The 16,173-nt window shown below is 45.5% G+C and overlaps 1 protein-coding gene across 3 annotated transcripts in view; it reads left to right on the top strand.

The window, feature by feature from the left end:
• Positions 1–16,173, top strand: part of DIS3L2 (DIS3 like 3'-5' exoribonuclease 2) — a 192,312-nt gene that overhangs the window by 95,141 nt on the left and 80,998 nt on the right. For all 3 annotated transcript variants that reach the window (XM_080603837.1, XM_080603838.1, XM_080603839.1), the window contains one exon: positions 4,391–4,470. In XM_080603837.1, the coding sequence (XP_080459963.1) occupies positions 4,391–4,470 (80 nt within the window). The remainder of the gene's footprint in view (positions 1–4,390; positions 4,471–16,173) is intronic.

Below are 16,173 nucleotides of genomic sequence, written 5' to 3'. Positions count from 1 at the left end.
GGGCCGGCGTGCGAGCTGTGCCTTCGGCGGTGCTGAAGGGGCTTCAGCAGGGTGCAGACGGCGTGAGTGGCACGTGCGGGTCCACCGCGCTCCGTGCGAGCCGTTCCCCCAAAACTCTTGTAGGCATGGCCCGGCTCCAGTGCGCAAATCCTCTGGCCACCTGGAGGAGGGAGAAAAAGATTTTATTCTTCCATCAACACAAACTCCATGCCAGAGCAAGTCCACCTCTGCAGACCCGCATTAAACATAGGTTTCGGACAAAGAAGCTCCCGTAAAAAGTGGAAGTTTGCACACTGAAATGTTTCTTTTTGGCTAGCGTGCGGAGGCTGGGGGTTTCTTAAAAGACACACATTTATCTCCAGCCCTTTTCAGCATGAAGACCGGAAAATCTCTTAACTCTGTGTGCGTCTATCTCCTAAACCAGTTTCCTTTCACTAACTAACTTGTGTGTTTGTTGGAACAAATGGACTTGGAACATCTCATTACTTTTACAAAGTATGTTTTGACAATTTTAAATGAATAAAACAGATTTTTATTAGGTGTAATGACAATGAGAGACGGCTCCTTCGGGGCTTTTAAAGCAGGGGGGGAGAGGAATGATCGGGCTGCTTAATCCACAAGGTCACCTTGGCAGCCCTCCAGAAGCCGGCGACAGCTGCCAATTTGTATTTACCTGTGGTCAATGCAAATATGCCTGCATGCAGCCGTGATATTTGCTTGCGCTTAAGCAACGTCTTTGTTAGCAGGTGCATGAGAAGTGCTGTTGCCTTGAGGTTTAGCCATACAACCCACGGCAGGTTGGTTTTGTTATTGGTTACGCTCAGAAATGTGGTCTGATCTCTCCGGGATCTTTGTGCCGCAGCCTTTGGGGTATTGTACAGCCGGCCAGCATGGCCAGTGGAGGAATTTCAATGGCTCCTTCCTCCTCAGCGAGCGGACTTGCCGCATAGCTGGGAGCAATGTTATTTCTTCACCCGGCTGGGTTTTGTCAGCCTGCCTCCGGGGTGCTCCTGGGGGACCTGGCCTCGAGCAAGTGCCAAGGGAAGGGGACGATTTGTGGGGCAGGGGGCGGCTGCGCTGCCAACCCCAGCCTTTCCCCCGTCCCTTGTCTTTGCCTGCTGCTGGTGTGCCCTGAGACTGGAGGAGGCTCCGAAGTCGTCCGGAGATAAAAAGTGACAATGGCAGGGCTGGAGGAAAAGCAAGAGGCGACAGCAGAGCCCTAGGCCTTCCTGAGAGCTTGCCTGGAGGAGCACACGTGGGGGTGCTGCACTCGTGCCCGGCGCTGCAGTCCCATCGCTCGGCGGATTGTTTTCTTTCCCACATGCCAGCCCCGGTTCCTGTAGCCATCTGAAACCTCTCCAGTAATAAAAGCTGAAAACCAGAAATATAATTCATCACACTTAATAATGCAATTACTGGTAAGCAGAATTCACTTAGAAAATTTTAGTCAGGTGTACTCCTTTGTGCCAGAATTATCTCACTGCCACGGATTTTGAGCTCTGCTTGCAAATCAGCGTCTCTTGTCCCAGTGACTACCTGGCCTGCAACATTTCTGCAGGGCCCCTGTGCCAAGGAGTATCGTTCCCTGTGTTACTTGCTCAGTGACTTTCTTACCTCACCTTGCAGTCTGTGCCCAGAATAAGCTGCCCGTGACAAGCTACAAGTTCAAGTCCCTCGAGCAGTTTGAAAGGAGAAGCGGATCTGAGCCTGGTGGTAAAACATATCCCAGCTGTGCTGCATGTAGAGGTGCTGCTGGGAAATGCTAGATCACTGTTTGCCCGGACCCCTCTTCAACTTTGCATCTGTGAGCTTAAATATCCCAGCCGAGAGCTGTGCCTGCACGCAAAGGGGCTACGGGAGCCCAGCCAGCGGCCCCGAGCGGCAACGAGCCCTGCACCACGCATTGCCCGGGGGGGCTGGGGCCACCCCCAGCCCAGCTCCGTGTGCTCTGAACCGGGGCCACCACCGACCTCTGCAGCAGCCTTCCCTGGCCAAACACATCTCGGCAAAGCAGCTCTGCTAGTTGCTACCATCGTATAAATGTGTTCGGGATTTGGCACTCGCCTTTTTACGTTCACTTCTTTCCAGGGCAAGCTGCAAATATGCACTTTGTTGAAACCAATCTGCTAATCTTTAAACTGCCTGCAGCTACAATTCGCAATGGGTGGCAGAGGCTTGCGGTTGCGGGCCCCGAACGTCTGGGCTCAGCTATCTCTTCCCGTGCCACAGGAACCCGCTTTCTCTTTGAAGAAGCTCTTTAACCTTTTTCTTGGTCACTTGTCAGCGTAAATCAAGCCATTAGGTTCTGCTCGCTGCTGTTCGCTCTTTTAAATTAAGGAGCTTGAAGGAAGATTTACTTGACGTGGCTGGGGGGCAGTCGCGGTGCCAGGCTGCGGTGCGTGGACGCGTGCACGCCTGCAAGCTGCTTGTGGTGGCTGTGTGTCTGTGCACACACACAGCTCCCTGAGGTGCTGTACCCTGGGGAGGAGAGATCCTGAAATTCCTGCCTTAGGTAGACTTGGGATTTTAAGGGCTCCTTATTTGTGGAAGCAAGGACGCTTGCAAGCCTTTACAAATTAGTTGATTCCTGCGGCCGGATGGCTAGACACCAACAGATCAAAGTCGCCGTGTAGTTGAAAAGATTTGATATCTTTCAGTGTCACGATCTGTAATTTGTTTGGATGCATGTGAAGGCTCAGAAACTAACGTGCGTCGAGGGATTAAGGCAGCTTTGCTGTCCAATCTGAAAGCTAGCATATTCTAAAAGATTTTCAAAGTCTCGGAAGGGAGTGAAGTGCTTTACTGATTTTTATGTCTTTGAAAATCTCTATTTAGTGTGCCTGGTGGAATTATATAAATACACTCTGCCAGCTGTCTGACACCAACAGATACCACCCAGAGCGTTTAAGCACTGAAGTGATAGGCCTGCAAAGATAGAGCCATCGCTCTCGCTGTGCAAGCGCCCATGCAAAAAGACGGAGACTTGCTAATTCCGTGTGACGCTTGCTCATTTAAAGGTTCGCTGTAATTTTTCCCCTCCCACCTCTGCTACCCCAGGAGGATATCAGTGGCTGTGTGGTAAGAAAAACAAATGTGCTCTCATTAGACATCTCCAGAAGGGAGGTGCCACCGTGATCCGAGTCTTCCTGCAGCGAGAAGAAAAGCAGCTGTCTGATCTCTTCCTTGGCAGCCTCGGCCTGTACCATTGTGCTTGGGGATCTTTGACCTCGGGAGGGGCTGAATTTGTTCCAAATGTTAAGATAAAAGCAAAATAAACCAGCAAACCCGTTCCTTTGCTGTATTCACCACTCTTTTGGGTCTAGTCTCACATTCCCCACTGTGCTTGGGATGCCCTCCTGTAGGCCAGGGGCCTGGGCAGGAAGGTGCGGTAGGGCAGCCTGGAGTGAAGGGAGGCCCTGAGCAGGAGTTTCAGAAGGGGTTTTGGTTTTTTGTCCTGAGTACTTCAGGTTTTAGGTCTCTGTGCTTTGAACGCGATGATGCCTGAGGTCAGATGCTATATTTTGGCTTGTCTCCATGGCCATAGACCATAACTGTCTATCTCGGTACGTTCCCAGTGTCCCTGCCACCCACTGCTGGGGGACACAAGTTCTGTAAGCTGTCCAGGGCAAGGCTGGTTATTCCAGGTACCACCTATTGCGGCATATGTGGAGGGGCGTTCAGCTGTTCCTAAGCACCATGTTGATTTGCTAAATCTAATTAGCTAATTGGGAGCTCTTTTACTCTTTAACTTTCATAGTGTTTCATATTGAACCTGATTTTCCCTTCGGTGCACGATCTGCAACGTAGATGTTATAAAGTACCGCAGCCCTTCAGTGTCTGCACCGAGAACGAAAGACTCACTCCTGCTTTAGTTATCACACAGCCTGGTTTGTGAGTGTTTCGCTGCCTCTGCTCCATGCTAGCTGTGCTCATGGAGTCACAGATGCTCCAGTACCTGCTCTTATGCACAGGGCTGTGGGTTATTTGTGGTTAATTTAGCTCTACAATTAGGGACCATCTCTTTTTCCTCTATCTGCAAGGCATCGAGACTTTTCCCTGCTTGTTTCTTTAGAGTGAACTTGATGGGATCAGTTGTTTAGTTTTTGTGGAGGAAAATCAGCAATGAGATGAAACCTGTTAAAAGCAATCAGTTCTACCAAAAAGAAAAACTAAAGAAAACAACAACAAAAAACTGACATCAAGGAGTTTCACTTCTCCAAAACTTCTTTTTTGCATTAGATTTAGACTTTCAGATTAGTTTGGAAGATGTTTCAACAGCCTGAGTCTTCTGAAAACATTGTTATTATTGTCTGGATGTCTCTGGTCTATGTGTTTTGATACCTTCCTCATGACTGGAAGATAAATTTTCCTTTTTTTTTTTCTTGGATAGGAAAGAATGCATTTTCACCATCGACCCATCAACTGCCAAAGATCTTGATGATGCTTTGTCCTGTAAACAACTCCCTGACGGTATGAGATATATTTTACAAAATACTGCTCAGTGTTTATGTTCAGCAGTTGACGTGTTCATATGTATATAATTTGTCATGTAGTATTCTTTACCGAATATGAGTAAGTGATAAGTTTTTCTCCTGTTTTAATTGCCTGTTTTCAGAAATCATAGAGCAGATATCTTCAAGCTGCAGCCTGAAATAATGCTGGTGTCAGGAAATGCAGAACCACAATATTTTGCATATTGGAACTATAATTTGATTTGAGCAGATCTCAGCTGTCCCTTGTTTTTAAGGGACTTACAGTTAAATAGCTAATATACCACTCTCGTATACTGAAGTCTAGTAAAACTTTGACCTCGAGCACGTAGAGTCCCTGGATAAAGGAACCTGGTTTTTGAAGGTCACTGGGTGAATTGCTTCTTGGTGTTTGCTTGTGGGATGCTGGGAGTAGTCAGATGAGCAGAGTGTGCCTTATAAGTTGTGTTCCTCTTCTCATTGCCTTTTAAGCTTTCTGTTCTGCCTTATTTGTACTTTTACTATGCCATAGGCCAGCAGAACAGAAAGTAAAGCTCCAGAAGCCAAGTCTTGATGATTCTGACTAAAGGAACTTCACTCTTGTAAGCTTACTTTGCTATCCAAGTTCTGCTCGTTTAGTTTGATGAAATCCAGTAACAGGCTTGGTTTAGAAATAGTACATGATTTGATTAACATATCCACAACTAATAAAGAAGATAAAGCGATTTTTCTTCGTGTTTTGCTTGCTCTTATTAGTCATCACAATATGATAATATCAAAGACATGATTCCCTGTTTTTGGTTGATTTCATTCTGTGTAACGTGGCCAATAAATTGTGTCATTTAGACACAGGTACGGAATAGTATTACAGGGCTATAGAACTAATTAAAACAAACACAGAATAAAGCCAAATGCAAGAAAATTTGAGGCCAATAAAGTTATTTCTGATTATATTGATATATCAATTTTGAGACAAGGTTAAGGAAAAATTGCTGTTCTGTCTCACAGAAAATTTAAACAGTCTTCTTGAGAGATCCTGAACTTAACTCTGTTCTCCCTCTTTGTGCTTCATCATGCGAATTATCTGTAGATTTATGAGTGTTGTGATCCCACAGTCACTCAGAACTAAGGTGTTGAAACTCTGGCATCTGAACCTCTACTGACCTACATGTGCATGGATTTTAGATGCTGCACAAAACCATTCACTGAACTGGTTTGCGATGCATTTTTCTCTTATCCATAAGCCATTTGGAGAATATGTTCAAGGAAAATATCTGTTTGACCAAGAATTTTTCATTCCCAGGGACAGTATCGCTCATGCCTGGGACTTGGTATATCTGCCAGGCAGAGTTGTGGAGCGTGTTTTCTTTCCCATACTGCAGAAAATGCTGTATGAGCCCTCTTCCTGCAACCTGGGAGGAAGGAGAAGTGCCGGCGCATAAAGGATCCTCTCTACCTGTAATGTCCAGCCAAGAGCCCTCTAGACATTACCAGGCTGTTGCTTGACTGTGGGAGCTCTGTAGTCTGATGACAAAATGCCCCCTTGTGAGGCAGAGGTGGGATCGCAGCAGTGCTGCCCCACGTGCCCTGTTGGAACAAGTCCTTCTCATGCAACTAAACTGAGGAGGGAAAACCCAAAAAACCACCCAAGTCTTCTTGGCCGTTTTTTTTTCCTGACTCCTCCCTCTCCTAGGGGCTGTGTTAAGGCCTGTGCTGGCTTCTTGGATTCCCCAGATGAATATTTTCCCTGCCCTTTCCTGATCTTCAGTGAAGGCTAAGGAATATGTGAGAGGGTCACGTCAAAGCCATGCTTCCAGGGAATGAGTGTACTTGTACGTGACCAGGAGCAAGCACTGTTCCCCCTCCCACCATACCCTGTTCTTTCAAAGGTGATCTCTGATGTACTTATCCTGAGTGGGCAGAGGATGCTTTTGCAGTCAGATAATACTTCATCTTCTCAGGAAAATGAGGCAGTTGGGAAAGGAAGGTAAAATGGATTGGACTACAGGGTCACTCTGCACAGGGAGGGTTTGCAAAGCTCAGCTTTTCAAATAAAACAAAAGTGGAAGGTACAGGAACCTTTCTCTTCTCTCAGTTCCCCAAAATAAACTTTGCTAGTGTGATTTAGAAGAGACATGAAGAAACCCTGAAAGAGTCAGGGACTGACTGTCAGGGCATGGCCGACTTCCTGAGAGTAAAAGTTAAGGTTTCTGTGGCTTGTATCCAAAACTTATGGAGTGGGAAATCCAGTGTGGATTTATGGCTTTTGAAAGTTTGCGTCCTTCTTGGGAGCGTTGTGCATGTTCCTCATTCCCCCAGACGAGCCGTGGATGAGCAAATCCAAGAGGTGCTGTAAAAGCAGGCAAGTGAATGCATCCACTGGGGGCTGTCCCAGCCCTCAGGCCTTTGTTCGCCCCCACATATCATTTTCCATGAATCACAAAGTGTGATTAAGAGCCTGCTCGCAGCAGCCCTTTGTGTAGGATCTCTGCCTTTTGGCTGGAGCCGTACATTCCCCAGCAGGCTCGTTCCGCCCTGGACTCCTCTCAATGAGAAGGCGCTCTGAGCTGGAGCCTCCTTTAAGAGCGATCTTTTCTGTGCCCCCCCTGGGCACCGTGCCCCCTGCCTCTCCTGCCAGCCTCGGCCCCGCTGTGGGAGCAGCACCACGCTCCAGCAGGGCTTAGGCCAAGGAACATCACCCCCTTGGCATGACGTCTTTTGTGGCTGGTGAGTGTCCCAAGGACCAGATTCTCCATCAGTCTGGAAGGAACCAGTATGGAAATGGCCTTTCTTTAAATTAGAAATGTCTTGTTTATTCTAAGGAGACCCAGTGGCTCAGAAGGAAATATGGACGAGAAAACCAAGTCTTCGTGGTCTTTGGTGAGTTCTGAGCACTCCGGGAGGGAGCAGAGGAGCAGAGCGGGAGCGAGCGGCACAAAAAGCAGGAGAGAGACTGCAGGAAACCCTCCGCATCCATCGAGCAGACGGGGCAGCTGTCCGGCCTGCTCGGTGTGTCCCCAGGCAGACGGGAATGAAATGTCAGCGTCGTGTCTGTGCTGCGATGTTTAAATGCTCGTTGAAAGCAGGAGATTTATCTAAAGCAAAGATGTCCAGTCTGCTAGCTGGAGTCACGTCCAACAACTGATGGTGTGCAATCATCTCCTTGCATGATCTTTTTATGTGTAGATGAGTAATAAAAGCAACTAAGAACCATCCTGAGGGACTCTTGTCCATTCTCCTCCCAATGTGCTGCTGTTTGAGGCACAAACTTCCTCCAGCATTTCCCGAACCTTTTTCTGACAGTTGTGGCTCACCGCTGAAGTGCTAAATGCCAAAGGTGAATTTTTTGAAACACTTGATGATCTGAAAACCCCGATCTAAATACCGTTTTGTGAGCCTCCTGTAAGGAGTATGTTTCCCGTACATTTGGCATACTACCTATATCCTGCGCCCCTTTCTGAGGTGTCACCTCAGAGATGCAGCTGCAGAGCGTCTTGCCCAAGGCACAGTGCTTCAGAAGCAAGGTGCTAGATCCTCAGCCAGGGAGTGAGCATCACGTAGTCTCTGTTCCTTGCAGGAGACAGTAACAGAAACGTGTGTATTTGTATTACCCGACACGTGCACTCCTCACTGCTGTCCTTACTTGGCATCCAGGGAGGGAAGGAGCATTTTGAGCTAGGTCACAGCCTTCAGATCCTGGATGGCACAGGTCCCTGCCCTGCCGGGGAGACTTCTCCTCACCTTCCAGCTCTGGGGATTTCAGCCCTCAGACCTGTCCTTTGTCGGAGACGTTCAGATCCATCTTGTTTCACAAGTTCTTGGGGCGTTTTCTTGCATGAGAATTGAATCTCTGGATTTGTTACTGTTTGGCCCACTGTGCAGCTATAGCCTTAGTCATCATCTGCCTGGGGTCCCTCAACTGCTACAGGAAAACAAGGACTACTGTTATAGGCCCGTGAAGTGTGGATGGCAAAAGCAAGGGTATAAAGCCATCAGCATACATGATTTATTTTTTTGACATCTGTACTTTCACTGAAAATTTTCAGGAACTAGTGATCTAGAAAGGTCAAAAACCAGTGCTAGGGGTCCCTTGGGTTTACTTGCTTGCAAAGCTGTTTCTGTTTGCAACCCTTCTGTGTTAAGGAGAGCTCTTATGGGAATATTAATCTTGCACTTACTGGATCTTCTTGATGTATTTTGGAGGTACCCTGAGGGATTTCTGGCTTTAAAAGTTGCTATACTAGCTGCAATTATTATGACAAAGAGTTGTTTTAGAGGTTAAAGAGCTTATCCAGGGCTGGCAAGACTTCATGTCTCATGAGGACAAAGTTGTGTTAAGAGTTAACACATCTTTTATTCCAAACGTAAACCCAGTTACAAGAAATTATTATTTTTTCCATCTTTTTTGCCCATATGTTAAACACTTTAAAAAAAGAAAAAAAAAAAAAGCCGGCATGAGCAAACCACATATCTGGCATCCTCATGATGTCAGGAGTTCTCCAAAAATCAACAGAGAACGCAGTACCCAATTCAGAAAATGTCCATTTCTCTTAGTTTATTAGCACCCATATAAAGTACAAAAATACCCCAAAACACCCATTGCTCACACGTCCCCCATTAGACACCTCAATCAGTGCGTTTCAGGAGATTTTGAAGAATGAAATTGTCTTTGTCCTCACACATTCATTTCCAATTTATTCAAGATTGTGGCAATTTCTTTGCCACGAAGGATCTTTTGCAGGAAGCAGAGAGATGGGGACTGTGTTTGCACCTTTGCTTAGCTTTAAAACTTCTCAGCATAACCTTTATCTCTTCCAGTCACTGGACGGAGGACTCGCCTATGCTACGTAGTCAGTCAAAGCTGATTTTTTTTCTAGAAGTAATCCACAACTCTGTCATAAGGAACTATCCAGTAGCAGGGTGTCACTAGAAAAGGAAGCAAGGGGTGATTGTGGGAAGAGCTTTATTTTTAATGGAGCTCACAGTAAGACCTTGCAGCAGTTGGAAACCGTACAGGGATATATGTCTTAAGTGGGCCAGCCTGGTTTTGAGAGGATTTTCTATTGGAGTCTGCTTTTGATTAACTGTCGTGCTCCTCTTTATTGTTTAATGATAGCAGTAGGGAGGTAAGCTTGCTGTTTGCATTTGTCGGTGTATATTTTAAGAGATCAGCTCCAATAAAGAATGAAAACAGGGTTATTTATGTAACAGCTTTAGAAATATGAACGAACTGTACTCCGTTTCGATGACTCAGCATCATCTCGGAGTAAAAGATGGATCTGGACCGCAGCTAGCTTCTACGGCGTTTGTCGAGTTGTTTCAGGGTAGCTTAAGGTTTTAAGCGAGTTCATTTCAGTCAATGCTCTTTTTGTGATCCTTTCTTTCTGCACGTATCCCGGCGAACGGCTGCAGCCAGGAGCGTCTGGCGGAGCAGTTCTGGGTTCGTACAACTGTTGCGCACTGTTCGCAGAGAGCAAGCGTACGGCTTTCAAGCCTGAGCGCTTTCCTCCAGGGTGCAGACGTTTAAAGATTTGTTCTGATCTCAGCGTGTAAGAGCTCCCCACGTGACCTGCACGTCCCAGCGGAACCAGGCAATTTTCGTGCACTTGCCAAACTTCTTCTGGGAATAATCTGCAAGTGTCGTTTGACATGTTTCTGGTAATGTACACAGCTGAAGCAGTTGTGCTGTGTTTGGAGGCTACTTACTAGCAGGAAGAGAGGTGAAATTTAACCACTTTAAAGGCAGATAATTCCATCTGCTGAAATTTCAGGCTGTGACAGGAAAGGAGTTACCAGGAATTACTGGGGTCCATTTCGGAGGGGTTGTCTCACCTCTGTGCAGATCTTTGGATGCTGATTTCAAAGAACTTCTTTGGGCTACACTGTCCGGGTCTCTGTACATCTTCTTGTGTGTTTATTGATGACTAACATGGTTCTTGCCATTCTTTCATTCCTGTATCCCTCAATTTCAAAGAGTAATTCAAGTTTAGGTACTCTAAAGGTACTCTGAAGGTACTCCGAAGTTTTACTCTAGGAGGAATTGTTGTAATGCAGAACAGAAACATATCCTGCAGGTTGTTTGCCCTGTTTTTTTTTTTTTTTCCTTAGTGACAGTGGTTTTCTGTATTTGGAAGCAAGGTCATGTATAGATACATTCATTGAATCTTCCTGGTTTTTACCTGAGGACCTGAGCAAATGAGATTTTCACAGCATGCTGCTCCCCATTTTTTCCCTCCCCTATAAATTCATTCATCCTGTTGGTGAATTTAAATCAAATATACCTAAGGGAAATGCGATAAAATCCTCAGTTAAGTGTCTTGAAAACGGGGTCTAAGCAAAGAGAAGAGATTCTCTTAGTGACCCACATCTGGGAAAAGTGCAGCATGATCTCCCTCTTTAGCTGACCTGTGAGTCTGCTGTGGGCAGCAGATTTCAGAAACATGAAGAGCGAGAGGACTTGCATCTCTATTCAAGGAGTCTTCCATACATGTTGGTAAAAACCAACCAATGTTGGTAATGCTATCCCTTGTTTGCTGCAGGCCTGCAGACACTGGGGCTGCTTTTTGTTTTTGTTCTGCAAAGTTGCGTACACTTTATTATTATTATTTATTTTTTAAAGACAAATAATCCCTCTATCTTCTATTCAGCTTTGTCTCTCTGGACACTTTGGGACACTGTAGGGTAAAATTTGCTGTAGCAACACTCGGTACAGGACCTCTCAGCTAATCCATTTGGTTCCTGCAGCACAGACTATAGTAAGATTTTGTAATTAGTCTTGTTGGGCTGATTTGCTTAAGATAAACACTGAAGAATGGACTAGTGTTGAATCAAAAGTTACATTACGAAATTACCATGCTTCCTTCTTTGTAAGGTAAGAGTATAGGATGAATGGGTACCAGGCATGGTTTAGAGAGAAAATGACAGAAACATCAATGTATGAGTTAAATATAAAATGACCATAAACTGCAATTTACTTATATTTATTGCAGAAGTCAAATGTGGGAGAAATAAAGAAGACATACAAGGAGTGGGATTGTGTGTAACATTTGGGCAGTTTTTCCTTTGATATCAAACATAATTAGCTCAGCTCTCCTGTTACCTGCTGATTAGTCTGCTGAGTTTTTGTTAAGGATCTATGGTGTGTCACTAGCAAAGTGGAAAAGACATATTGCAGTGATTAGAAACAGGTACGTTTCCTTTTTTTTTTCTTCCCATCAAGGATCTGTGGTTGCAGATTCTTTGAAATACGCAAAATACTCTCGGATCTCTGCCAAATCCAGATCAATGCTGTGTCCCACAATGTGCTCCCGTGTGATGCTGGGGAAATTGCAGCATGTACAGTGTGTTTTGCCTCTTTTAACGTAACGTGGCGTTCTCTCTGCGGAAACACACATCACTTCCAATTTCCAAGGCCAGAGTTGAATGGAATCAGAGGGCTGGATTGCGTCACCCCTCCTCTTCTGGACATCTCTTTGGAAATCAGTGAGGGAACAGCACAGTGCTTGCCTTAGCTTGGCCTAGAAGAAGAGGAGCTTGCTCCAAACTGATGCTGGTTGAAAGGGGAACAGGGGGAGCCTAATCACCAGACAAGGTTATTAAACAGATAAGGCATGGGGATGCAAAATAAGAAAGTTTGTATTTAAAAGTGGATATATTTTCCTGCATTGAGGAGAGATGCTCTGGGTGAAATCACTCTTCGGATCATTTCAGTTCATAAATTCAGGACCTGGGACAATTCCCCAAGGATTTAGAGGCGCGAGTTTTCCTAGATTGGCGGATATCACTAGCATGTGTAGATATTAACTTAAAAACAATAGTGCCCAATTGTATATCGAAGAAAAAATATACAGAATTCATTTAAGGATGTGGGTAAAAGGGAGGGGATCCGGAAATTCCTGTACAAACAGATCTGAAAGCAATCTGTCTAGGATTTCTTTTCACTAAAAGGGACCTCAGGGACCAGGAGGCTCTTTAGAGAAGAACTACAAATGATAGGTGATGACTAGATAGAACTAGAGAAAGCAGGATTGTCCAGTAAATTAAGCAGATAAGAATCCAAAGATGTGTGAGGAAGATAAAAAGGGTACAAATAACTGTGTGGGAACCTATTCCTAGCTAACTTCAGTCATGTTCTGTTGCATGCAGGCGACAAAGATGTTGTTGCTGTACATATTCTGTTACCAACTTCTTAAAATGGCAGGATCCCTCCGAATCACTGGGTTATTGTGTTAACTTTTCGTTTATTGCAGTGCAGGGGTTTGTTTAAGGATCCAGCTGAACAGAAAGAATGTCTTCTTACAGGGCAATTCACTACAGGTTTTCTTGATTGTTGACTATTATGCTAGTAACACAAAGTGTAAAATAAGGTGCAGATGGAAGTATTTTGGAAATCCTTCCAAAAATAAACTGAAAGTTGGATGGCTAAGAGTGAAATCTCAGCAGCTGCCTTCTGTTCTTAAAGAAGTTGAGATGTCAAGGCTGCTCAGTGGGGAAGTACCTTGTACGTGTTTGGCCTAGCACTGAATCCCAAGGTCTCTTTGAATGCCTGGGAATATTCACTCAGCCTTGGATTACAGTGGTTCAGAAGAGATATCACAAAAGAGATTGACCTAACAGTAGAGAGAGGCTGGTCCCTCCCCACTCTAAACCTTCATTTCAGGAACAGGACGCCATCCTACACCCCAAATGACTGTAATTCATCTTGAAAGCTGCTGGGTGCCACTTCCCATCTCTTTAAATTCAAAGACTGCTGGTTTCCTGATAGAGTTAACCTCTTGAATGGGATTTGGAATAGAGATATAAACAAATCACGGCGCGAATGCCAGAAATTGTCCTTTTGCCTTCATCGTGTTGGCTGGAAACCCAGCTGTTAAGGGGGTGTTTGAGAGAGCTGAGCGCAGTCTCTCTTGGTAACTCCTATCTACCAGCAACAAGTGCTCTCTGAGCTAGGAATTTGAGTTCACAGAAACACATTTGCCTTGGTGACCTGCTTGACAGCTTGTCTTGGTGAGAGGGAAAAGATCCATCTGCCAAGCGCTTGGGTTAGACTCCGAGCAGCAAAGATTCGTGGTGGGCCTAAGTCACAAGCAGTCCTCTGGAGGTTCTCCTAGGGATGACCGTGAGGCAAGCACTGGCATTCCATGGGGAAATCAAATGTATTTGAGGTTCTTCCTCCCCTTCATTTTACTCATTGCACTTGAGTCTTGCAAAGAAATCAATACAATTTTTCAAACCTCTCTTGCTGCTTTAGCACCTCACGAAGACCGGTAGGCATTCGTGCAGGTGTGGAGGAAACTAGCTTACCCGTGACCCTCTGCATTGTGAACAGATACCAACATAGGAGTGGGGAGAAAACCTGCACGGGCAAAAAAAGGTTGGGCATAGGCGTCAGCGCATAAGGGAGCGCATCTGAGTTTGCCATTGCTGGCTGGAGTTGATGCGTCACAGAAATCACAGAATCATTAAGGTTGGAAAAGATTTCCAAGGTCCTCTGGTCCAAATGTCACAACCTCTTTATTTCCCATCATTACATTGGCTGTCCCCAGCTGTCCCGTGGTCTGGCCTGACTTTTACTGTTAAGATACTTGTGCTTGTCTTTCATCTGTATTTTACTCCTTGTTTCTTGTTCAGCAGTGCGAACAAATCTTTCTGCTGTGTGCTTATTCTGTTAGATATCATTCCCTGTGTCCTTCAGTCTGCAATTAAATATTTTATCTTGCACATGCTGCGTAAATTCTGTCCTTCTGAGTATTTAGTGCTTTTCCCCCAGGAGAATTCCTTCTTTGTGAAAGTATCCAGCTTAATGGTGCAGTGGTAACATTTGCACAGAAGAGCTCTTCTGTTCTCCTCCTAACTTATTGCATCAGGTCTGAAGGCAATTTTCAGGAATGGTGTAGGCAGCGTTCTGGACGGCAGCATCTTCTGTCACAAGGTGAAGAACTGACATGGGTTTGCTGGCAGACTAACACACTTGGGTGTTGGGTTTCTCTGCCTTGATACCGTGGTATATTCTGTGAGGTCTGGAGACCCGACTTCTGGCTGATCACCAGCTTAGATTTTTCCACCTCATGGAAGCTGGCAGTTTGGAGAACACAACCATCATGAAGATCCACCCCATGTTCCCATGGGAGGCTTGACCTCCAGCTCTCCTAAGAGGCTGGGAATGTTTCTTGCTGACCAAGAGCCTTCTCTGAACGTACTCCTCAGGGCTGGGAAGCGTGGGGAAGTATGTGCCTCACAGAAGATTTAATGCTGACCATAGTGAAAGCATGTAAAACAGCACTGAACTGGTTTGGGCTGTGCTGGTTTGTGTATAAAATTCAGAGCTCTGTAACGCACAATGTGTGAAGTGCCCTACCACGGGCTTGTACTGGCTTTGTTTTGCAGTATAAAAGGTAGCTTTTAAATTCTATTACCAAGTGGGTTTAGGGCATTGCTGAATTTATTAGCTGCTACAGACAAAAACTGTATGCAGTTCACATGGAAGACCTGCTCCCAGCATTTAATTCAGTAATAGATAGTCTCCTCATAATTCTGAAACTATTTAAAGAATTGCTGATGGGCTCATGGAAAAAAAGCGTTCAGCTTAGGAACAGCTCCTTTCCTAGAACGTTTTTCTGCTTTTCATCTTCACTTGTCCTTCATCGCTAAAGGCACTTAATGAGCACGAGTTCTGTGTTGTGCCGTACCTGGAGCCAATCCCAAGCTGGTTTGTAAAATCACAGTCGCCTCCGTAACAGTCAGCCAGTGCCAGAGACAAAAGTACCAAAGGTTGGAGTAGTTACGAGAGCTGAGTAAAACCGTGCTTTAAAAGTCACTACAAAGCAGATAGGAATCATTCTGGAGTTTAGACTCATTGAAGTCCCCCACTGACCTTTTAACTTATTTTTTTGTGTGTGTGTGGTGTCATTCTCCCCTTTCCCACATTTATTTTTAAGAAATGCTCTGAATGTTCCCTGGTTCGGGATCACTGAGAGCATCGCTCCTTGCAACATCACAGTTTGTATCAGTGGCTTCTCAGATACTTTCAGAAATTCTGCAAGTGCCAAAACTTTCGATATGGGAGGAGTAAGTAAAGATTGTTTCCCTTTAACCTGTGATCTCATCCTGTGTCTCATTTTGGAAGAACTAGGGGCAATTTCAGTTCTACTAATTTTGAGGATTTGGCCCATCTCGCAGCTCCTGAATTTGTGTGATCGAATGAGCAAAATCTCAGCTTTCCTCATCTTTGTATCACCCCAGCTCCCGAAGAAAAGGAGGTCAATGTGATCTGTAAAGGCTAAAGTGTTCGAGACAGAAAGGAAGCAATTTTTACTGTGTTTTCAAGAAGCAAAGCAGAAGCCGAGACCCAGCCCTTCTGCTGTTTGCAGTCTGGTTCAGACACGTGGAGCAGGCGTGCTGCCGCGCCGCGTGAGCTGCTGCTCCCTCTCCCTTTGCATGGGAATGTGCAGCCCACGGAGCTGGGGGCCTGACGTTGGCTGCGTCTCCAGGTGCTACAAACCTAGAAAAAAAGTGACTAAGTAGGCTTTAAAGAAGAGGTCAAATGGCTTGAAAGGCGTAGGGGGATGTTTCCGTGGGACGTTTCACATGCAAACCAGCAGCAGAAGGGCTTGGACAGGTTCTGGAGGCCAAGCTGGCAGCAGAGCCTGGGAGTACGTAGTATTTTGTGGATCGTTACCCTTTAGAGGTGCTTATTGTTTGTTTG

The sequence above is a fragment of the Anser brachyrhynchus genome, assembly GCF_964034855.1.
Source record: "Anser brachyrhynchus genome assembly, chromosome: 9".
Classification (NCBI taxonomy): Eukaryota; Metazoa; Chordata; class Aves; order Anseriformes; family Anatidae; genus Anser; species Anser brachyrhynchus.
The sequence above is the reverse complement of the archived record's forward strand: the minus strand, read 5'-3'. Positions and strand labels throughout refer to the sequence as shown.